The 23,656-nt window shown below is 39.7% G+C and overlaps 1 protein-coding gene across 14 annotated transcripts in view; it reads left to right on the top strand.

The window, feature by feature from the left end:
- Positions 1-23,656, top strand: part of Enah (ENAH actin regulator) — a 140,736-nt gene that overhangs the window by 52,457 nt on the left and 64,623 nt on the right. For 13 of the 14 annotated variants that reach the window (XM_087209801.1, XM_087209804.1, XM_087209806.1 and 10 more), the window contains exons 2-3: positions 15,075-15,240; positions 23,359-23,536. In XM_087209801.1, the coding sequence (XP_087065927.1) occupies positions 15,075-15,240; positions 23,359-23,536 (344 nt within the window). Of the gene's footprint in view, positions 1-15,074; positions 15,241-20,595; positions 20,703-23,358; positions 23,537-23,656 lie in introns of those variants that run through there. The other variant, XM_087209808.1, reaches the window with a different exon arrangement.

The following is a 23,656-nucleotide window of genomic DNA, read 5'->3' as shown; positions in this document are numbered from 1 at the left end:
TGATGTGCCATTATGTGATCTTCAGATAATTTTTTCTGGAATTCTCATTATGTGGTAGCCATCACATCTAGTCTGGTCATTGGAATTGAAGTATTGGACTTTATTTGATTTAGCAAATTTATGTAAAGGGTGATCTGGTATGTCATGTTTAAGGCCTAAATTCCTGGTCTTAAGGAAGAACTACTGTATATGGGGAGAAAAAGACAAGAAGTGTGCTTCCCCAGCTGCAGTGGATAAGGCTGCTTTTCAGGACAGAATTTCACAACTTTTAAAGTAGTTTTGAGCAGGAGCTGGTGGCCGGTAAATGTTAAATATATTTGCCGAACTCTATAAATATCTGTTGTGGAATCATGAATGTCCAAGGAATACTCTTGGAGAATTGAGGGTTTCCTTGGGATAATAGAAAAATCAGGGTTTCCTTTGTAATTGATTTAGTGTCACTGAGTATCCAAAGTGCCTGAATATTGTATTCACTTTTACCTCATTCTGGTTAAAAAATAATGAAAAGCAATTTCTTAAAACTTCAGGAATCCATATCCTTATTATGCTGTAATCATTTACAGTAGTAATTCAGTTGAAACAGTTAGGAGCTGTATTCCGGTGGCATAGACATAGACTAAGCCATAGGCATTTGCAGTATGCTTGTGACAGCTCCAGGTTGTGGACCTGTTGGAAATTCCCAGATTCACAAATAACTGTAGCTTGACAGCTGCCACATATGACGACACCTGGGGTGGTAGACGTGGAAGAAGCCCCTAGGGAGAATGCATGCAGTTGGTGGGAACCTTAGCGGGTGGAGTTGGTGGCCCACTTCCCACACTCATGGACTGGCAGAGTGGCAGGCTCAGACCTGCCACTGTAAGGTCAGAGTGCGGCTGGAGATAGACCAGGGGCCATGCAGTTTGCTTGTCAGCGCGTTAGATGTTCGTGCATGAGCCACAGCTGTGTGGTCGTGTTCACTTGTAGCTCTAGAACTCCACCCAAGTGCCAATGCTGCTGATCATAACGGCTCACAGTCTTGTGTGTCCAGCATGCGCAGGCACTTGAAATGCTTTCTCTGCAGGGCTTTATTCTCACCACAGCTCCATGAGGCAGTGCTATTATTATTCTGCTTTAGAAATCAGAAAACTGAAGTTTATAGAGGCTGCCACACAACTAGAAAGTGATTGAGTTGGAATTAAAATTCACTTAGGTTTAACTCCAGATTCTCTGTTGGTTGAGATGAGCTGTAGAAATGACTGCTACCGGTATGCTTAATCCTATAAGACCTAATGTAAACCTTGATTAAAACCTTAAAATTTTTAATGGAGTAGAAATAATAGTTTGTTTTTTGGTTTTCTCTTTCTTTACAGAATCAGTGTTAATTGTAGAAAATTTGGGGGATATAGATTCCATTTCCCCTCCCCGCATAGAAAATTAAAGCCCTTCATTATTCCAGTTTCCACAGATTACTACTGAAAACAATGAGTTTCTAGAACTTTTTGCAATATATGTGTGTGTGTGTGTGTGTGTGTATATATATATGTATGTATGTTTACATACATGCATATACAAGTAGGGTCATAATGCACATTATTTTATAACCTGTTTTGTTCACTAATCAATTTGCTATTTTACATATGTCTCTGAATCTTTTGCCATTATGAACACTTCTTTTGTATATTAAGATTACAGCTAAATTTCTGAATATATTAATAATTATTAGAAGCAGTATTGTAACTGTATTTACATATTCTGTACTAATAATTGTTTCCTTCAGATAAATTCTGAAATAGCTTAATTCCTGAGTCAAAAGAGATGTAAAATTGCAAACTTCCCCCAAAACCAAACAAAGCTACCATTTACTGAGTGCTTACTAAGAGCCAGAAATATTACTTCTTTATCTCAGGTAATCCTCAGAGCAAGTTTATTGTCCCCATGTTACAAGTATGGAAGTGGAACCCTGGACATGACATGATTCGCTCAAACACAGCCAGCTCTGTCCATGGCCCTCAGTCTCTGCAGCTATAGGTTGCTCAGGCTCAGCCCTGGGTTTTCTGTCTGACATCCAGACTCATGGTGAACTGGAGTTCCAGAGAAGCAAGTGTCCCTGTAAGAGCTCTCAACCAGTGCAGGACGGACATTAGTAGATGAGTACACGCATCTTTTCATTCTCCACTGGGATACTCTGTCTGTGTAGTTCAGGGTGTTTCTGCACAACTATGCTGCATTGAAGATAGAGAAATATTGTTACATAATTTGTATTATACCTGTGAAGTCTGTGCATAATTATGCAGTAGTTCTTTTATGGAGAAAGCTGCACAGGAGTGAACACAGGTTAATCTCCCACCCCCATTATGAGAAATTTCAAACATACCCTACAGGTAAAAGTATTGCTCCATGAGAATATGTAGGCCCATGTTTTATTGTACTTTATTATATACAGTATCTCTATTTATGTATATTAGGTATCTGCATTTCAAAATATTAAATTGTAGATCTCATCACACTACTTCATAAGTATGTCCATTGTAGATCATGACCTAGGCTTATTTTTTTCCTTTTGTGGTATATATTAATAAATATATATTATATGTGTATGATGGAGACAGACCATTGGGTGATTTTGATGGATGTTCGCAGTGTAATTCAGACTCCTTTCAAGATAATAGAACATTCGGGAGGTGATTGCAAAATTCACTGAGACCTGTTCCAGTTTCATTCTCTGTTTTAATTTGCCACATCCACAACTGCTGTGCTGGATAATTTCTAATGTGAGTTAGTTTTTCCTGTTCAGAATTTAACCTCTTAGGGCCAGAATATATATGAGGCTTCCTTCACAGCATAATGTTTTCACTGTTGTTGTTTCATGTGTCAGTTATTTCTTTTCTTGCTTAGTGGTATGCCATTGTATAAATAGGCCACAACTTACTGATCTCTTTTGTTGATGGACACCTGGGCCATCTCCAGGTTTTGACAATACTTAGCATTGTAATTTAAGGGTCCGAGGACTGGTATATGTGTAGTTCTGTGAGAAATTGCCAACTCGTCTTCCAAGGCTGTTGAGCCATTTTATACTCCCACTAACAGTATATGTGAGTTACAGTTGCACCAGATTTTAGCTACTGTAGTGGATGTGTAGTGGCATTTCATTGTGACTTTAATTTGCATTTCCTCGATGATTAATGATGTTCAGCACTTTTACATGAATTTACTGAACATTTGTATATTGTGTTTCCTAATGTCTCTTCAAATTATCTGCCCAGTGTTTTACTAATTGTCTGTATTTTATTTAGTTACAGGAATTTAAAAAATACGTATGTCAGATTTATAGTTTGCAAGTAGTTTTTCTTCATTTGTGCTTTGCCTGTGTGTGCATTCTGCCCCTTCCCTTTAGTTAATTAGAAATGGCTAGGATGGGCATCCCTGCCTTGTACCTAGCCTTAGGGGGAAGGGATTTGATATTTCATATCAGGGTATGATGTTACAGCTATTTTTATAGATGTTCTTTATCACATTAAGGAAATTCCCTTCTGTTACTTGTTTGCTGAGTGTTTTGTCATGACAGATGTTGCATTTTACTAAGTGCTTTTTCTGCATCTTTTGTATTGTACTGTGTTTTTCCTTTATTCTGCTGATATGGTAAATTAGCTTGATTTTCAAATATTAATACCAAACTGGCATTTTTGGAATAAACCCTATTTGATCATGACATAGTATCCTTTTAATATATTATATATTACTGGGTATCTATACTGAATACTGTAACTTTTTTATTTGTAGTATTTGGTACTTAAATCATGCTGCCCTCATAAAACAAGCTTGGAGTTACTTCCTTCTGTTTTCTGAGAGTTTGTATAATGTTGGTGCTGTTTCTTCTTTAAATGGTTGAAACAATTTACTAGTGAAATCATGCACCTAGAGTTTTATTTATAGTTGAGGGAGTCTGTATAACAATATCCTTATACATGATGTTATTCAGATTTTGTTTTGCTTTTATTTTTCAAGGAGTTTTTCTGTTTCCTCCCTCCCTCCCTTCTTCCCTTCCTCCCTTTGTTCCTTTGTTCTTTCCTACTTATTTTGAGACAGGGTCTTGCTTTGTTGCCTAGGCTGGCCACAACTTGTGATCTTCCTGTTTCAGCTTCCTAAATAGCTGGGATTACAGGCTTGTACCTCCATGGCACCCACATTTGTCTTTAATGTCATTCTTTGAAGAAGGTTGAGATTCTATTTGAAGGAAACATTCTCTAGTGTATTAATTTTATGAACAAGTTTTTTTACTGCTGCCTTCAAAAAAACCTGTCATATTCTAGACCTGTTTTTGTTACAGATTAACAGGATATTTTCATTAGTAAAATCTTTTAAAATTACTCTTGCTTATTTCTAAAAGAACATCAATGAAGTCTTGTTGCAAGTGGAATCCCATTCCTACCTCTTTCTATAGGATGTTCTTGGTCATTCTGTGTCTGTTTCCTAAGTAAAAATGGGGATATTAATAGTACCTGCTGAATAAGGTTGTTGAGGGGGTATGTGAATTAATAAAGACAAAGAGCATAGAATAGGATATGGGCTCGAGAAGTGGTGTGCGTAAATTAGTGTTTATTACTGGTAGCATTGTTACCACTAGTCAGTAATTAATGACTTACGTCACTTAATTATCTCAGGGCTCAGGTCTTTTGTAATGTAACTCCAGCAGTGTCTTGTTTTGTTGCAGTGCTGTGGGGATGGATGGAATCCAGGCTTCGAACACGCTGGGCAGTCTTCTGCCACTGAACTAGGCCCTACCCTGAGGAGTGGACTCTTTATGACCATGAATAACTGGGGTATATTAACCTGTATCAGATGCAGTAGACAGTAATCCATCATTTTTTGTTTTTCCCTCATTGGTTTTGTTAGGAGATTTTGTACTTGTAGTTAAATGATATTCTGAAATGCAGGCTGGGTAAATAGCTATGGGTAGCTGTACAATGTGCTCTCCTTAAACAGTTGGCGTTGACTTTTTCAAGTAATAATGCTTTTATTTTTGTTAATGAGTCTTGTGTATCACAGGAGTGGAGTAGACCCGTGGTGTGTGCTCATGGAGCCACGCCCTGAAGGTCAGTGCCCTCCCTGTTCCCTCGGGCTTCCTAATGTGTTGTTCTTTTTCTTTTTGGTACCGGGAGTGAACTCAGGACCTCGGCTTGCAAGGCAGGCGGTGGCACCACTGAGCTAAATCCCTGGCCCTGTGTTGTTTCTTTTTACCTTCTTGTTTCTTTGCCTCCTTCCAAATAAGACTTCATTTAATATCTTCTCCGTAAACTCTTATAAATCCCATCCCAGTTTGTCCTCTGTCTCGTTGTTCTAAGAATATGGAAATTGTGCCTTTTCATTGTCAGTTATTTTTAATAATTTCTTTTTCAGATAAGTTGTTGACAGTAGCAAGTTCTTTTTATTGGCCGAGTCACATTTATTACGTTTTGCGGATTCTGTACTTATTCGAGTAACAGGTACTCAAGATTAAAGTCAAATAGTACCGTAGATGTTGTTTTGGAAGATTACTCCCACTGTTCCCAAATGTGCATGAGTGTAAGTGCCTCCTGCAAGATCACATTCCCACATAGTATTTAACCTTAGCAATTTCTCCATGTTTTAAGAGTTTTCATTCTGGAAGATAGCCTAGGAGATCTGCTGAAATGTTTTCAAAAACATGCCATCTTACTTTAGATGCACTGATCACTTTTTGTTTTGTTTTTGGCAACTGAATCAGTTGTTAAATTAGATTAAATGAGGCTGCATTTGTACTTTGCATATGAATATGGATATGGTAGGGTAGAGTTTAGCACTGGCATTGATATTTTGCCTTTTTAAAATTGTTGATATTTCTCAGAAAGATGAACAGTGAACAGCTGTGTGTTCATTAAAGTTTTGCCTTTCTAAATATTTGGAGCTACTGTACCCAGGTGATTTTCTTGCCTTGCAGAAAATAACTTTGCTGCTGCCATAATTTGTATCTGCCATTTGTTAATGGTATTCACAGTACTTTTGCTGTTTTCCCCAGTCATAATGGAAAAACCTAAATGTTGTTAACAAGCAGATTTTTTAACAAGTTTTTAAAAAATGGAATAGTAAAGGAGAACAGTTACTTAGTGTTTCATAAATGTATATATGCCATAGTGGAAGTTCTCAGTATAGTATGACCTACTGGTGACAGTGATTGATTAAAGTAATTTATTATCCTTAAATTGGTACATACTTTCAAACTTTTCATTTTATTATTGCTATTGTTGTTATTATTATTTGGCTTAAAAAGAAATTTACTTTCTCATAGTTTTGGGGGCTGGTGGTCCAAGGTCAAGGAGACGACAGGCCCATTTTCCTCTGCGGCCCCTCTTTGCCTTGCAGACACTAATTACCCTTGTGCTTCCTCCTAACATAGTGGGGTTTCACCCTTTAAAACTACTTTGGCATACTTTAACCTGTAAAAGGCAGATGCTGGTAGGCAGAATATGGAATACCTAGATCTTTAGAAATTAAGGATTATGTCTTGCACCTGTGATCCAGCTAGTCAGGCGGCCAAGGCAGGAGAATTGTGAGTTTGAGGCCAGCCTGGACAATTTAGTGACTGTCTCAGAAAGAAATTAGGGATCACGTATGAATGTTACATCTTAAGTCTCTCAGAACTCACAGATAAAAAGGATCAGGGTAGAGTCTGCCACTAGGCTGAGATCCTAACCTGGGACTCTTACTGTTTTTTAGTCCTGAGCAGTTTCCTGGCTCTGAAGTGCCTGACCCCTGCCCACCAGTGGAGTTGTGGCTTTGACTCTGATGTCCCCTTGACCAACTTAGCCAATGATTTCCCCCTACTTCAGCAAGCAAGGTAAACTGCATATTCCCAAAGTCAGAGTTCCTGTCTCCTGTGCCTGACGACCCTGACTCAACGGCCTGCAGTTATCTGTAAAGTTTGTAGCTCTGACCAGTGACTTCTCAGCACCGCCACAAAGCCCAGAGGGCCCTGTGCTGTCACAACACAGCAAACCGTGCCTTGGCTTGAGAGCCACCAGGAGCTGGGTACAGGAAGAGCAGAGTGTGCTGGGGACACTGTGGCAGGGTGGGGCGGAGAGGGTCCCTTGGGGGCAGCTGTGTCTTTCCTTGGATTTCTCCAGGGTCCTGGGGAGTCAGTAGTGGTCCTGGGGTCCCTTCATTGGTCGGCCACCAGTACTGTCAAAAGACAGCACCACAACAAATGTTGTTCTGATTAGCTTTTGCCTACAACTCATCCATGGAGGTAGAGGCAGCCTTGTTCTGTAACGTGGAAGAACTCTCCTGAGCAGCGGCCAGACGTTGGGTTTTTAAAGGTAAGACAAAGGAAACATCAGGAGAACTGGATTAACACCAGGTCACTTTTTCATAAGGGTAAAGCAGGGGGACTTACTTATTATGCTGACGCAGGTAGACTGGAATTTCCTGTTTTCAGGAAAAACTGTTCTGCTTGGGGATCGGTTTGCTTCCTTACAGTTTCAGTTTGACTGTGTGATTTAGCATGAGTGACTCCATTTTGGTTGCTTTGGTCTTTGGGACCTAATGCAGGAGTCAGCCTCTTCTAGTTTTCTTAACAGTGCTGTGGTAAAATGTGAGATGCAGCCATGATTTCTCTTGTTCTGGTTTCCCATTTCTTCCATCTTATCTTTGCAAATCCTTTCTGCTGTACTTTTAGCATATATCCCACCTGCTTCCCTCTTGTTTTACAGTCTGTCATTTGTGTGTCCACTCTTCACTTCCACATCGCTTTCCAGAATCCTTTCTTGGCACAGTAGCTAGAGGCATCTTTAAAAAATGTGAGTCCTGTTCTGCTTAAAGCCCTCCAGTGACTTCCCAGTACACTTGGAGTAAAATACAGCTCCTTCTTGTGGTTTAGACAAATACCTCCCTAGACCATCTTGCTTGTTGAGAAATTAACGAATACTAGAACTTGGAGAAGGAAGCAATTAATTCTGGCTTTCAGGATCCCAGAAAGACTTAATAGAAGGAACAGCGTTTGATCCAGATCTTGAGGATTTTGTCAGATGAAGTTATATGCTGGACAAACATAAGGAGTGCCTACCATGTGCTTGGTACTATCATATTCATACCTTCTTAAGTAATGGCTAGGAAGGGTATCACTGAGAGAAAGTTGCTATTTGTTACTTAGCTTTACTGCAGTATTAATTAATGATGTGTACAAGAATAGCTGAAAAATCCTTAGTCTGCTTAAAAACCAAGAAACATTTCATTCACTGGTACGTATGACAATAGAATTTGGCAAGCATTCTCTGCTATTTTATATATCTATATATCTATATATCTATATATATATGCATACATACACACCTTCTCAGGAAATTTGACTTTATTAGAAATGCATATTTGGGCTGGGGATTTAGCTCAGTGGTTTCACCGCCTGCTGCGCAAGCGCAAAGACCTGAGTTCAATCCCCGGTACCAAAAAAAAAAAAAACTGCAAAAGAAATGCATTATCTCAAAAATCTACAAAATAACAATGCACTGTCACGGTTTTAAGACTTTTTTTTTTTTTTTGGACCAGGGATCGAACTCGGAACCTTGTGCTTATGAGGCAGGTGGAGGAACCACTGAGCTAAATCCCCAGCCCTTTAAGACTTTTTTTTAGACCATTTGTCTCTAGTCATCTCATGCCTTATTTTATTGAAGAATACCAAAGCTAATGTAAAAAAGATGAAGTCCAACCAACTATGGAATGCAGTTTTTGTTTATAACAAACTTAGTGCCTGATCTTTACAAAAGTACAGCTTGGTGATTTACTAATTTCATCTTTTATGTAGTTGCTTCACTGACTCAGAATCCTGAAGGTTTTGACAAGTTTTCACTATGAACCTTGTTGAGATGCAGATGTGATGGTCATATAAAGATATGTAGCTTTGCTGTCGATAGCTCAGCAGCAATCTTAGCTGGGTGTGATGGCACATGCTTTGGATCCCAGTGCTCTGGGAGCCTGAGACAGAAGGATTGCAAGTTCAAACCCAGCCTGGACAACTTAGTGAGACCTTGTCTCAGAATTCAAAAGAGGAGTGGGGTAGAGATATAGCTCAGTACAAAGGCCCTGGGTTCAGTCCCTGGCACGGGGGGAAAAAAGAAAAAGGAAAAAAAACATAGATTCATGACTGAGTAGAAGTAGCAAAGGTGGAAGAATCTAAGGTCAGTATAGAGAATTGTCTAGAAGTCATTTGATGATTTGCCTTTATTTTGAGATTTTTAAAATTTCTATTTTTAGGTTCAAAAAAAAGATCTTCATTTTTGTAAGTTATTCCCTTAGTCCCCAACTGCCTACTTGCCAAGTAGTCTAAAATATTGACAACCAATTCTGTATTGACTCAACCAATCTGTTCTGAAGGGTTTTTTTTTGGTACCAGGGATTGAACTTGGGACCTTGCGCTTGAGCGGCAGGCGCCAGAACCACTGAGCTAAATCCCCAGCCCTGTTCTGAAGTTTTTAGGTCCATGAACTCCAAAACCTGGATATGCTGCTTTATTTTGTGCATCACTCCTGTAGTCAGAGTTAGTATGTGAGTGTTTCTGCCCCTTGACAACAGTCTATTCTCTCTAGCCAATTGGGTGTTGAACAGTTCAATTCTGACAGTATCTATCCAGAGTTAGCACAGATCCAATAGGTTAGAACTCAGTCCCCAAGGCTGTCTGTCCTCCCTTCAGACACTAGCTGCAAATGGGGTGCCCAGGCTGTCCATATGTCTGCCCAGTCAACTACAAATTCTGAGGGTATCCCTCATCTTGTTTGAGAATTTGTTACAATGATTCCCAGAACTCAGGAAAGCACTTTGCTATGACTGGTTATTATGAAGAATTCATTTCAGGGACAGCCAAATGGAAGAAATGCAGAGGTCACAGTATGGAGCAGAGGGAGTATCCATGCCCAACTATATACCACTTTACCAGCACCTCTGGGTGGTCTGGGGACCAGATCCCCTCCTCCTTCCTGGCATGGACCCTCCTTTGGCAGCTGTGCCCTCACATGACCTTTGGGTATTTTATGGAGGTTTCATTACACAGACAGGCATAGTGAGACCATTGGTGATTGAATGCAGTCTCTAGCCTTGCCCTCTCCCCAGAGGAGAGGAGAGGTGTGGGGTGTGTGTGTGTGTGTGTGTGTGTGTGTGTGTGTGTTATTGAAGGATGGGGCTGAGTTCCAGTGCTACAGTCCTCCCTTGATGTTTCTGGTCACCAAGCCCCATCCTGAAGCTGCCTACGAGCCCTTTACCCAAGGTTTATCTCTGCAGCAAACCAGAGACCTAATCACTCTGTAGAGGCCAAGGGTTTTAGGAGCTTTATTCCTGGAACCCAGGACAAAGACCAGCGGCCCCTCCCTCCCATTGAATCCAAGGCCTTTGCAATGAGCTGCAACCCCCACTCCTAATTTTGAGAGAGAGAGAGTTTCCCTAAATTGGCCAGGCTTGGCTTGAACTTGTGACCCTACTGCCCCAGCCTCCCAGAGTACTGTACTGGAATTAGAGGCATGTTCCAGCCCTTCTCTCTTGTTTTTTATTATGCCATAGCATATCTGTCCTTGGTGAGGAGGTGAGAGGACTGAATGCATTTGTCACTAAACCTCAGGGGCAGTGCCTTTTCTTCCCGACTGGGCCTTCCTGTGGCTTCTCTGTGTTCCTGTCTTTTGGAAATGCTGGCTTATTTGGACTGAACCTGTCCCTTCACAACTTGCACAGACTCATGTGGCTATTACTACTTCTCCAATAATAAGCTCTTACCCCTGACTTTTCCTTCATTTTTATTTTTTGGCTTCTCCTAGTGCTTCTTGGCACTAGAGTTGGATTATTTTTTTCTTAACATCTCATTTTGAAAATTTATTTTCATCTTTGTCAGAAAACTAATCACTTCTTTTTTCATTTTTGACCTTTGTTGGTTTCATAGATATGTTTATTTGGAGATGCCCTTGTTACTGTGGTTATTGCTTTCCCTGGAAAATTGACACCACCATATAATTAGTGATTTGTATATATAACTGTCCCTGGTATCCACAGGGTACTGGTTCAGGGACCCCATCACATACCAAAATCCACACGTGTTTAACTCCTTTTCATAGAATGGTATAGTATCTGCACATAACCCACACATATATTTCCATATGCATTAAATCATGGGTGTCCAACCTGTTGGCTTGCTTTGGCTGCATTAAATGAAGAGGAATTGTCTTGAGCCTGCATATAATAATCTTTTCAACATTCGCCCTGATTTATCTGCTTTACTTCAAAAAAGTAAATAGTGTTCCTGAAGTCAGCATTCATACTTGTGGTAAACTGGATTTGGCAATGATTCAGTCCCTTCAGCCTTAGGAAATTCAGTTTTCTTGATGAGATCTGCAAATCCCTCTTTGTTGTTGTGTGGTGGTGGTGGTGGTGGTGGTGGTGGTGGTGGTACTAGGGATTGAACCCAGGGCCTTGCCACTGAGCTGCATCCCCAGCCCTCTTTTATTTTTTATTTTGAGACAGTATTTTAGTCAGCTTCCCTGTGGCAGGACACATTACCTGGCACTTGCAACTTAAAAGAATAGCACTTTATATTGGCTCATGGTTTTCAGTTGATTCAGTCCATGGTCAGTTGACTCCCAGGCAGAAGCACCATGGTAGAGGGGCATAGCAGGAGAAAGTTTTTTACCTCACAAGGAAATGGAGCAAAAGGAGGAGCAGAGTATAAGCATATACCCTTCAGGTCATGCTCCCGGTGACTTGCATCTTTAGACCAGGCCCAGCTTCTTAACAGCACATTCAGTACTGCGACTCCATGGCCCTGGTCACTCTCTAAAAGCCCCACCTCTGAATACATGGGGCTTTGAGGAGGCATTTGAGGTCTGAACTGTAACATACAGGGTCTCACTGAGTTGCCCAGGCTGGGCTCAAATTTGGAGTCCTCCAGTCTCATCCTCCAAGAGTGCTAGGATTATAGATGTATACCTCCGTGCCCAACCTAAATCCTTAACCGACTGTTACTGGGGTGCCATCAGTAGCTGTAGCAGATGTGTTGACAAAGGTTAAAGAAAATTGATTTAATGTAATCTTTACTGCAAATCAAGAGATTTAGTTGTATCTTTTTTTTGTTGTTTTTTGGGGTACTGGTGATCAAACTCAGGACCTTGTGCTTGCCAGGCAGGCGCTGTGCTACAGAGCTAAATCCCCAGTCCCTAGTTGTCTTTTAATGGCATCAAAGAAACTCTTTCTTCAGTCAGCAGTTTGTTATCAGAACTGCTAATAAAAAGCACAAGGTGAGCCTTATTGCACTTTAATCAGTGGCCAAGCATAAAACTTGAAATCTGAAACTTTACCCTCCAAATCTCTTTTGATGGATTTTCCTGTTTCTTCAATTTACCTGGCTATAACTTGGAGAAAATCTGATTTTTTTCAGAACAACTTATATCTGCCATCCTTTCTATACATTATATAATTAACTCACCATCAGTAAATGGTTCTGATTGTTTTTGCAATCAAACATGTTACCACATAGCTATTTTTTATAACAGTCTATTTGAGTTGTAACTTTTTTTGTTGAGATGATAGGTTTTTTAAAATTTTGTCTATGACAATTTCATTAATACACATCAAATTTGGATCACATTCCACCAGTTTGTGGACACCCTTGCTGTAAATCATCTCTAGGTTACTTAGAGAACCTAATACAATGTAAATGCTGTGCATTTTTGTATCATTTAGGGAATAGTGACAGGAGAACAAGGTCTGTACACATTCAGTACAGATGCAGTATTTTTGAGTTTATTTTGATACAGTAGGTTGAATTTGCAGATTGGGAAACTTTGGATATGAAAGGTAATCTGTTTCTTGATGATTAAGCAGCAGTCAGAGCTGTTCAGTTAACCATGTGTTTCAGTATTTGGAGTTTCTCCAGCAACCTACTGTACAGGTAGGAAAGAGGAAGGGGAAGACTTTAGAGCGTTATATCTCTTTAGTTTTATATTTCCTATACTTTGTTTTTTTAAATTTAAGCATGAAGTGACTTACTTTACAAAGTTGGCCATTGCTTGTATTGGGACATCTTGAAGAGACATTATTTCTTTTTTTTTTTTTTTTTTTGGTACTGGGGATTGAACTCAGGACCTCGCGCTTGTGAGACAGGCATGGTGCCGCTGAGCTAAATCCCCAGCCTGAGACATTATTTCTTGACCCTTGAAAACAGAATGTAGGCCTAGAATACTAATTTTTGAAAACTTGAGGGCCAGGGATTTAGCTCAGGGACACTGCACTGCCTAAGGTCCTAAGTTCGATCCCCAGTACTGCACAAAAAAAAAAAAGGAAAACTCAAAAGTACTGTTCTGAATTAATTTACAGGTTTATTTATTGATTTGTTACTAATGTCTTATAGTAAATTTGTTAAATTATAACCTATAAGAGGCACTTTGCCTTTGCTTGTTTCACGTAATCTTTGTAGTTATATAAAAGTTGCCATTTAGCTATTTCTGTTACGAATGATGAAGAGATTTCAACTGCTATATTGACAAATGCCCATTAATTTTTTTAAAAATAATTTGCACTTTAGTACCAAGAAATTTTAGGGTAGCATAAAAGTTTAGGCAGTACTATTGGGTTTAGTACACAAATATTTTCACAAATTAGTTTTTGTAAAATTTCCATAATAGAAAACTGTAAGGCGCTGTAACCTCCACTATGAAGCACTGTGCTGCTCAGAGCTGTGACCGCTTGAGGTGCTATGGTGTGGTCCTCAGGCCCAGGCCAGGCAGAGGTGCAGCCCTCAGCGTCCTCCCTCTCAGGCACGGCAGAGGCTTGAGGAAGGGCAGTGTGAGGTGGCTTGTCCCTGAGGGCGTTGGGAAGAACCGGGATGATGGATGGTTTGAAATCTTTGGGACTGAGCTGGTAGAGTGAGCAGTGTTCTTTGTAAGGGCACAGTTGTGTGCGCTTCTGAGGAGTGTCTCCCTTGACTACTGCATAAGCTTTTCCGTGTGGAGGTTGAGTTATAGTAATTGGAGATCACCAGCATAAAGGTAATATGCTTGTTTCTGCCTTTTGGTGTTTGATTCTTTTAAAAAATAAAACATGGCTGGGTATGGTGGTGCATCCTTGTAAGAACTTTAGGAGGCTAAGGCAGAAGGATTGAAAGTTGGGGCCTAGCTTGGGCAGCTAAGCACTTAGCAAGACTCTAAGTAAAAAGTGGGGAGAAAAAGGCTGAGTACATAGCTCAGTGCAGAGACTCTGGGTTCAGTCTCTAGTACCACAAAAATAAATAAATATAGAATGGAATAAGGTAAAATTTGAATCACTTTTTCTCTTCAGGAATATTTTAAAATATTTGAAATGTGAGCTAACTGCTGAATTATGAAATTGACTTCATCTTTACATTTTATTTATTTGTGTATCTTAGTCTGACTTGGGAACAAATAACAAATTAATACAGCTAAAACTTAAAAGACTCTGTGATAGACTTGATCCTTTTTTCTTTAATATTTGTCTGTGGAGGTTAGAATCTTAAAACTAGCAGGATCCTTAGAAATCATCTCATTTTTACTTTTACACTTTCATGAGTGTGGTAATGTAGGTTGGAACTTGATTGGGGAATTGAGATTTACACACACACTCATTGCTTGATTATGTATGAGTGGCAGCTCCAAGTCTCAGGCCAAGGGCGTGTATTTGAATTTGTTAGGCTGTGAAGTAAGCCTGAAGATAAAAGTCATGGTAATCACAGACAGGTCACCAATACAATAAGCATGTGTGCAGTTTAAAAAGTGACAGTTGATTTGTACTTGTAGTTGTATTCAGTTAATGAAAGAATTAGATGCACACACTTAGAAGAGAATGGCTCTTGTGTGGCCTGTGTGAGTGCTCCTGAGGACCCTGGTCTCCATTTGTCCCTTACTACTTTTTGTGTCTCTGCTTTCCCCAGCAGGCTCTCCTGCAGGGTAAGGTTCTGTACTGCTCATTCTTTGAAGCACCTACAGTACATCACTAATTGTTGCTTACTCTCAGTTTGGCTAACACTGGCTTGTATGCCTACGTGGGATACCTAGCTGATTTAAATATCTTAAGTCTGAACATTGTATTTTTTGCAGTGAACAGAGTATCTGTCAGGCGAGAGCTGCTGTGATGGTTTACGACGATGCCAACAAGAAGTGGGTGCCAGCTGGTGGCTCCACAGGGTTCAGCAGAGTCCACATCTATCACCACACAGGCAACAACACGTTCAGAGTGGTGGGCAGGAAGATCCAGGACCACCAGGTAAGAGCTGGCCAGCTGCTGCTGGAAAGTGATTCCATATCACAGAAGGACTTGGGGTAGTCAATGAAATAAAGCCATGCTTCAAAATGCTGGTGAATATGATTTCTCTGGGAAATACTGAATATAGGTTTCCCTCTTTACCCTTTCTACTTTTTATGAAGCCTGAATTTAAACAAAGATTTAGAACTAATTGTACAAAATTATAAATGTGGTTTTCTATGTGAGTTTTCATTAGATCTGATTTTTCAAGTAGCTAGCTTTTGTAATTTGAGTAAGAGAAGAAAGGGAATGGAGGAGGGAGGGAGGGAGAGAAGGGGATCGATGCACCTTCAGACCATAGTGTTATTGAAACAAATCAGACGTAAACTTAAATGTGGTGTGGCTTCTCTTACATGAGAAACTCAAGATATAAATAACGAGCAAAATAAAAGATAGATAATAGCAAGTAGGGAGATAGACCTTTTTCAAATGGGAAGGGGATGAAAAAAGAATTGAGATGTGTTATGTACATGTACCAACTCCCACACAAGGAATAAAATCATTATGTACTGTAAACAAGTACTAATAAAACTGAAAAAAGAAAAAAGGACCAAGATACGATAGATAATCTATTCCCCAAGATGAATGTAATGATTATGTATCACAAATATATATTAGTAAAAAAATGAAAAGATAAAAGTAAATTTCAGACAAATATTAAATACTATTTAAGGAGCCGACTGTGTGTTTGTTGGTCTAGTTGATTTCTTGTTCCCTAAAAAGTCAGGAATGGTCATGCTTAGTCACGCTTGAGAAGAAATTAACTAACTACAGTTCCCAGCGGGAAGCACGCCAAAGATTATCCAATCAGATCTCAGTAAAAAGCATCGCGAGTCTTCAGTGAGATTTAGTGGTATAAGCCCGTGGGAACGAACCCAGGAGGCCCTTTTTACCAAGATGGCGCCGACGGGGAAGAAGGTAGTTCCTGCCCCTCCCAGAGCTGAAGCCAAAGCAAAAGCTTTGAAAGCCAAGAAAGCAGTGCTGAAAGGCATCCACAGCCAGAAAAAGAAAAAAAATCCGCACGTCACCCACCTTCCGCCATCCCAAGACACTGTGGCTCTGGCGGCAGCTGAAATACTCTCGGAAAAGCACCCCCAGGAGTAACAAGCTTGACCACTATGCCATCATCAAGTTCCCCAGACCACAGAGTCAGCCATGAAGAAGATGGAGGACAGCAACACACGCGTGTTCATTGTGGACGTCAAGGCCAACAAGCACCAGAGCAAACAAGCTGTGAAGAAGCTCTGTGACACTGACGTGGCCAAGGTCAGAACCCTGATCAGGCCTGATGGACAGAAGAAGGCGAATGTCCGACTGGCGCCCGATGACGATGCCTCGGATGCTGCCAACAAAATTGGGATCATCTAAACTGAGTCCAGCTGGCTAATTCTAAATACACATTATTTTCACCATAAAAAAAAAAAAATCAGGAATGGTAGACAGAGGAAAAGGTACATAGGGTTTTTGCTAGCATTAACTATATACTGACAGCAGGGAAAACTTCTATGAGTTGTAGACTTAGAAATACTTTGAAAGAATGTTTTCCAGTGATGTTGGAAATCAAGTGATACTAAAATTGTCCTGTTCCTCCTGCAAGAAAAATAAAACAAATTTTCTTTAATGCTCAGCTAAGCTGTCATTAAAGAGAAGTAGATCCCTAGGACTCCACTATGGCATGTGGTTTCGTGCTGTGTAGACAGACACTGCAGTAGTCCAAGGGTCAGGATGGAGATGGGCCTTAGATGTGTCATGCATGTGTATAGGGACTGTGGGCCTTTGAGAGGTTGTGGTTTGAAATTCTTTAACTCTGCAAAGAACTTGGAAGTCTTAGAAGGGTCTTGAGAGGACTACAAGAACTTCTTTAGTCAGAACAGGGAGGCCAAGGAATTTGTTTCTGTCTGAGCTGGTTAGGTTCTTCCCTGAGAAATGGAAACTCCAACTTCACTTACCTAACTCCAGCCAAGAAATTATTAATAAATGCTGGTTGCAGGCCACTGAAACTTAAGGCACCTGATAAAAACAAAAGCAGTGCCCCTCTGGAGAGAAACTTTCACAGTCTTGAGTCAGTCTACAGGAAAAAAACACAAACCTCTGAATTTACCAGATTTATTGATTTAGTACACTCTCAGCCTGCTGCTCTTCTCCCTTCTCAGACTGCTTTTTCTGTCATCCTCCTGTCTCTCTTCCCTCACCTCCCTAGTCTCTCTCCTATCCCTCTATGCCCAGTTTCCCTGCTGTGTTGCACAGCCTTTCTCTGGTGTCCTGAGCCCCACAGTGCGCCCTCCCTGTGCTCTTCATCTCTTCCGGTGGCAGGGTCCAGTGTACATTAGGTCAGAGACAAGCTACCTACTTCCTAAGATGCTGTTGAGAAAAACATGAGAACGAGATAATTGCAACTTTGTAGAAATGACTTCTTAGTACAGCATTCCAGATCATTAGCTGTAAAGAACATAAATTTTTGGTGAACTGGTCACTCAATCAGTACTGATGAACAATCCTAAAAGTATGTCAACAGAAAAGAAAATTAATATTTAAAAGTAATTAGAAATTAGGTTAAGCCAGAGCATTTTCAGATAAAACACTAAAATTTTTTATTCATAAGAGAATCAAACTGTCCTATGACAGACTTTTTCTTTTAAAATTTTTGGAAATTCAAAATCAGTCTTATAAATAATAAGATGAAATTATTATAAAAATAAAATACTTACGCTGGAGTGATAAGATACTATACATATCTAAACTGTCCTAAGATGGACAAATCTTGACAATACATACTGTATTGTGTTGGTGGGGAGCTTAACCCAGAGAAAGAAAACCATACCAAGAAGAATTAATTACATAAAAATAAATAGAACTTAAAAGCATAAAAGCTACATCATTGAAAAGAGAAACTGGCCAAATCAAAAACAACAAAAAGTTCTAAGTAGATCATTTTAAGAATGAGAAAAGCACTCTAGTTGCAGGCAGGAAATGAGAAATTGTAACACACTGAAAAATGCCAGTAAATGGGCCATTTTATAAGGCCAATATAGTTCTGATACCTAAAAGAGAAGAGCAGTTTGAGATAGGAAAGTTATGAGCCAGTCTTACTTATGAACACACACTTACGTAAATAGAAGTGCTCTTCAATACAATTTGCAGACCAAATGCAGCAGTATGATGCAAAAAGCAAAAGGCCACCTCTAGGCCAAGTGTAGGATTCTCTTTCTTCATCTCAGTGATGGAAAGGTAGTTTAATTTGGGGGGTCTGATTTTTTTCAATTCTTTATATATTCTAGATAGTAGACCTTTGTCTGAGGTACAGCTGCTAAAATTTTTTTCCCACATTGTAGGTTGTCTCTTAGCTGTGTTGGTGGTTTCTCTTGCAGTGCAGAAGCTTTTTAATAAGATGAGATCCCAGTTGTTGATTCTTTGTGCTAGTTCCTGTGCTACTGAGGTTTTGTTCACAACATCACTGGTCATTTGAGAGATGCAGATGAAAACAACACTGAGATTCCACCTCACCCCAGAAAGAATGGCTGCTATCAAGAAATCAACCAATAACAAATGCTGGCGGGGCTGTGGGGAGAAAGGAACCCTGCTCCACTGCTGGTGGGAGTGCAGACTGGTGCAACCACTGTGGAAGTCAGTGTGGAGAAACCTCAAAGAACTAGGGCTAGAGGTCCCATTTGACCCAGCTATTCCCCTGCTGGGGATCTTCCCAAAAGAATTAAAAGAATCATACCACAGCGATATATGTGCACTCATGTTTATAGCGGCACAGTTTGTAATAGCTAAAGCTTGGAAACAGCCCAAGTGCCCATCAACTGGAGACTGGATAAAGAAGGTGTGGTTTTTTAATAAAATGGAGTACTACTCAGCCATAAAGAATGAGAAACTAGAGACATTTATAGCTAAATGGATGCATATTGAGGCCATACTCTTAAGCAAAATAAATAGGACACACGTGTAAATACCAAATAGTTTCTCTAGTGTGAGAAACTGAGAGTGTAGATAAGGATTAAAATGATTACAATGAATAATTGATAATTTGAAATAGGAAAAGGTCCAAAGGTGTAGGGGTGGTGGGAGGGGAAGGGGAAAGGGAAGAAGGGAAAGGAAAAACTATGAGAAAAGAAAAAAATGGAAATGAAATCTATGTAAATAGGGAAGGGTGGAGGGGGTGAAGGGCTCACAGGGAATGGGGAAAAAAATAAGAACCAAGATTCATCATGTACAGGTACAAGCACCCAATGATAAATGTAAACGTATTGTATACCTAAAATGTACCAATAAAAGAATTTAAGAAAAAAAAAAAGCAATTGGTATCAGGGGCCAGAGATTAGCTCAATGGCACTATGCCTGCCTTGCAAGGGCAAGGTACTAAATTTGATCCCTGGTATTTAAAAAAAAAAAAAGCAATTAAAGCAATTAGTATCAAAAAAAAAGAAAGGTAGTTTAATATTAGCTCACTTAGTAATGTAACTTACTAGGATGAAATCTGTAAGAAATGGGGTTCAGAGACATTTATAAAATTCAAATCAATATATAATAATTCCCAGCACATTGGGTATAAAAACAGATTTTCTTAAGGTGATAAGGGTGGAAATGAGCTTCTGTACACCTTTCTGGATGGTACAATGTTGAGAGCATGGTACCACTCCCCCTCCCCCAGTAGCAGGGCTCAGACTCAGGACTTTGCGCTTTCAAGGCAAGTGTGGTGCCACTGAGCTAAATCTCCGGCCCTTATTGAGAGCATTTCTGTTAAACCTGTGAATCAGTTTGGGGTTTCAGTTTTAGCCACTTTCCTTCAGTGTTGCAGATAACATTATAGCTAACCTGAGGTACAGAGAAGAAATAGAAGCTTTGAGGATGGGAAAGGAGGCAGCAGCTGGCCTTAGTCACCAGTGATGGGACTGTTTATATCAAAACATTCCTGAAGGTGACTGCATATAGACTATTACTAACAAGATCACTCAGCAGGTTGATACAAGACTAGTGTTTTAAAATCAGTAACATTTTAAAATAACTAGCAATAAACAACTAGAAAATATAATTTTATAAGAATACTACTTAAATGATAATGTACCTATGAATACGTGTAGTAGTAATTGGTTTCTTCTCATTCTAGACTGCATTTCTTGTACCTCTTACTGGTAATCAGTCTTTTCCAAGTGGAAATACATTGTTACAATTTATTAAACATTAAACTTTCTGTAGTAACACTTGTTTCAGGAAATCACTCTACTTCTTTATAAAATGGAGTATGTACAAATTATTCCATTTTTCCTGCATAACACTAATTATTTATTTTTATTTTTTTTTTGTTTGAGACAGGGTCTTCCTATGCAGTTCATGCTGGCTTTGAACTCAATTGTAGCCCGTGCTGGCCTTGAACTCTCAGCAGTCCTCCTGCCTCAGACTTCCGAGTGCTGGGATTATAGGTGTGCGCCATCAAACCCGGCATGCTAATTGTTTATGATTCTCTAAGCACTATGCTTAGGTTCATTAAGTTTGTGACCTTGGAGAGAAGATGCAGTCAAAAATTTGGATGTAAAACTTGCAAGAAAAGAACTGTTAATACAGTCGTAAATTTACAGTTGTAAATTATAGCACAACATGGCATAAAAGAATCACCAGTTTGTTGGGTAGATAGGGAAAATGGGAATGGGCGGCCTCATAGATGTGGTGGATACTGAGTCAAGTAGCAAGGCAGAGAATGTGTTTACCGCGCTGCCCAATCGGTCACAGCACCAGTTTGAATTTGGGCCCACTGATGGGCGGCATGAGCTTGGGCTGCGATCAGGTCCACGCTGGACACTGTGCACATCCCATAAGTACAGTTTCGTTCCGGGAAAGTGTTTACAAAGTCGAATTTGTTCGTAAGTGTGACAAAGTGAGTCTTACACATCTTTGACACAAATATACAATGTAAAACATAAAAAACACCCCAAAATACAGTAATTCCCTGACTGTACTGTACTACTGTACGCTACTGCACTCTGCAGTAAGCACACAGCGGCAAAACTACGACAGTGTCCAGCAGACATGTGAGCTCCTTCCACAGTTTGCATCCACGAATGTTTGTAATGCAAAGTCCATTTGGATCTGTGAAAGTTCGCAACTCAAATGTTCTTAAGTTGGGAAACTTACTGTAGTTATCATTAAGTGAAAACAAGCATTTCTTCCTTAGTTTTAAGGATTATTTACAATGTTGTCTCTTCTTGGGTTAAGTGAATGAAAGAATTGATTGAAGAAATTAAAGAGTAGGCCATTAAAGCAAATGAAATAGACTATAGATCAGAGCTGAAAAATCACTTCTTGGCCTTTTGGCTAAGATCAGATGCAGATAAGAGCTGAAATAAATACAATGGACAGCAGATATACCAAGGAGAGGATCTGCTCTAAAGTTCCTGAGGGGTCCTGGTTGAGAGAGAATCCACTGACAACGTGAGAAGAGGATACTAGCACAGATCCAATAGTCAGCAGAGTGAGCCAAGGGCATCCTGAGCTGGTTTAAGGCAGCAGTTTTTGGAGGGTTTTTTGGTAATGGGGATCGAACTCGGGTCCTTGAGCTTGCAAGGTAGGCAGCAGAACCACTGAGCTAAATCCCTGGCCAGTGGCAGCAGTTTTGAAAACTTGGGTGAAGTGTATAAGTTCCTGGGAAAATGTAACTTCACAAAACTCATGAGAAGAAATAGGAAATCTGGACAGTATCCCCCCCCCCCCCGTACTGGGATCGAACTCAGGTCCTTGTGCTTGCGCAGCAGGCGGTGAAACCACTGAGCTGCATCCCCAGCAGTATTACTATTTTTAAAGAAATTAAGACCATAGTTAAAAGAATTTCAAAAAAACACCTCTGGGTTCAAGTGAACTATTTTGTTTGTATGTTTGTTTAGCCAGTTAATATGTTTAACCTTTAATGAAATGACACCAACATTACAAAACTTTTTTCCAGAAATGGCTAAGAAAAGGATCAGCTCTCAGTTCACTTTGAGCCCAACATAACGTTGATACAGAAACTTTCATGAATACAATAGAAAGGAAATTTCAGGTTAATTTGACTTGAGAATCTAAGAGTCAGGCATGCTTCTCTGCTCTGGTGGAAAGTATGCAAAACAGGTCACAGAAGATGGTGTCTAGGGTCACATTAAGAAAGCTTTCCCTCAGGTAAGAGACAAAGTATCTCCACACCTTTCAGCGTTGAATTGTGATTCCTAGATAGTATAATGGAGGTGAGAAAGAGAAATAATATTGTATATAATTGGAAAGGAAGAAATAACACTATCTCCTGCAGATGTTATGGATATATATTGGGCTGAATATAAATTAGTAGGATTAATAGATTAGAATGGTTAGAATTAACCAATAGATTAGATTAATAGTAGATTAAAATTAAAAGACAAGTTCAACAAGGCTTCTGAGGACATTGTCATTGTACAAAGAGCAGTTTTCGTAAGAGAATGAAAAATTTTAAAGTTACTATTTATAATAGTAACAAAAATTTATCAAATACTTATCAAATCTAGTGGAAACAGGGCCTGGGGATTTAGCTCAGTGATGCCACCGCCTGCCTTGCAAGCACAAGGTCCTGAGTTCGATCCTCAGTACCAAAAAAATCCAATGGAAACATTTGAGGCCCCCATATAAAAAGGTATCAAGTGTCAAAGTCAATTTAAATAAAAGGTAGTATATGATATTCATGAATTAGGTAATTTTGTAATACCACTTCTTCCGAGATTGATGTAACCTTAATCAAAATTCTAAAAATAATTTGGTGGAAATTGATAACCAGAATATAAAATGATAGCTTGACTGAGAATACCCAAAGCAATACTGAGGAACAAAATCAGAGGAATACCCAGAGGCTCTTGTGACTTAATATAAAGCTACAGTCATTAAAGACACTGGTGTTGGCAAAAAGTTAGACATACTGACCAGCAGGATGAAACAAGTCATTTGAGATATGAAAAAAGGTAAGCTGCAGCTGTTAGAAGATGGTGCTGGCTCAGGTGGACAACCTTATTGATAACACTTTCAGTTGTTCCTTGATTTTGCAAGGTATTAGCTTGATTTTATAAAGAATTAATTGTCTTTCAGGTCGTGATAAATTGTGCCATTCCTAAAGGGTTGAAGTATAATCAAGCTACACAGACTTTCCACCAGTGGCGAGATGCTAGACAGGTGTACGGCCTCAACTTTGGCAGCAAGGAGGATGCCAATGTCTTCGCAAGTGCCATGATGCATGCCTTAGAAGTGCTGAATTCACAGGAAGCAGGTAAGCATCCTGCCTCCTGAGGTTGAGCTGAAGTGCTGTGTATATGCTAAAGCCAGTCTTGTCAGCATTTAAATCATATTTATTTGAAGTAATTCTTCACTTTCATTTGTTTTCTACAAA

Source organism: Heterocephalus glaber, unplaced genomic scaffold, assembly GCF_053883595.1.
Source record: "Heterocephalus glaber isolate CG9 unplaced genomic scaffold, H.glaber_assembly_v1.0 deba00001067, whole genome shotgun sequence".
Taxonomy (NCBI): Eukaryota; Metazoa; Chordata; class Mammalia; order Rodentia; family Bathyergidae; genus Heterocephalus; species Heterocephalus glaber.
The sequence above is the reverse complement of the archived record's forward strand: the minus strand, read 5'-3'. Positions and strand labels throughout refer to the sequence as shown.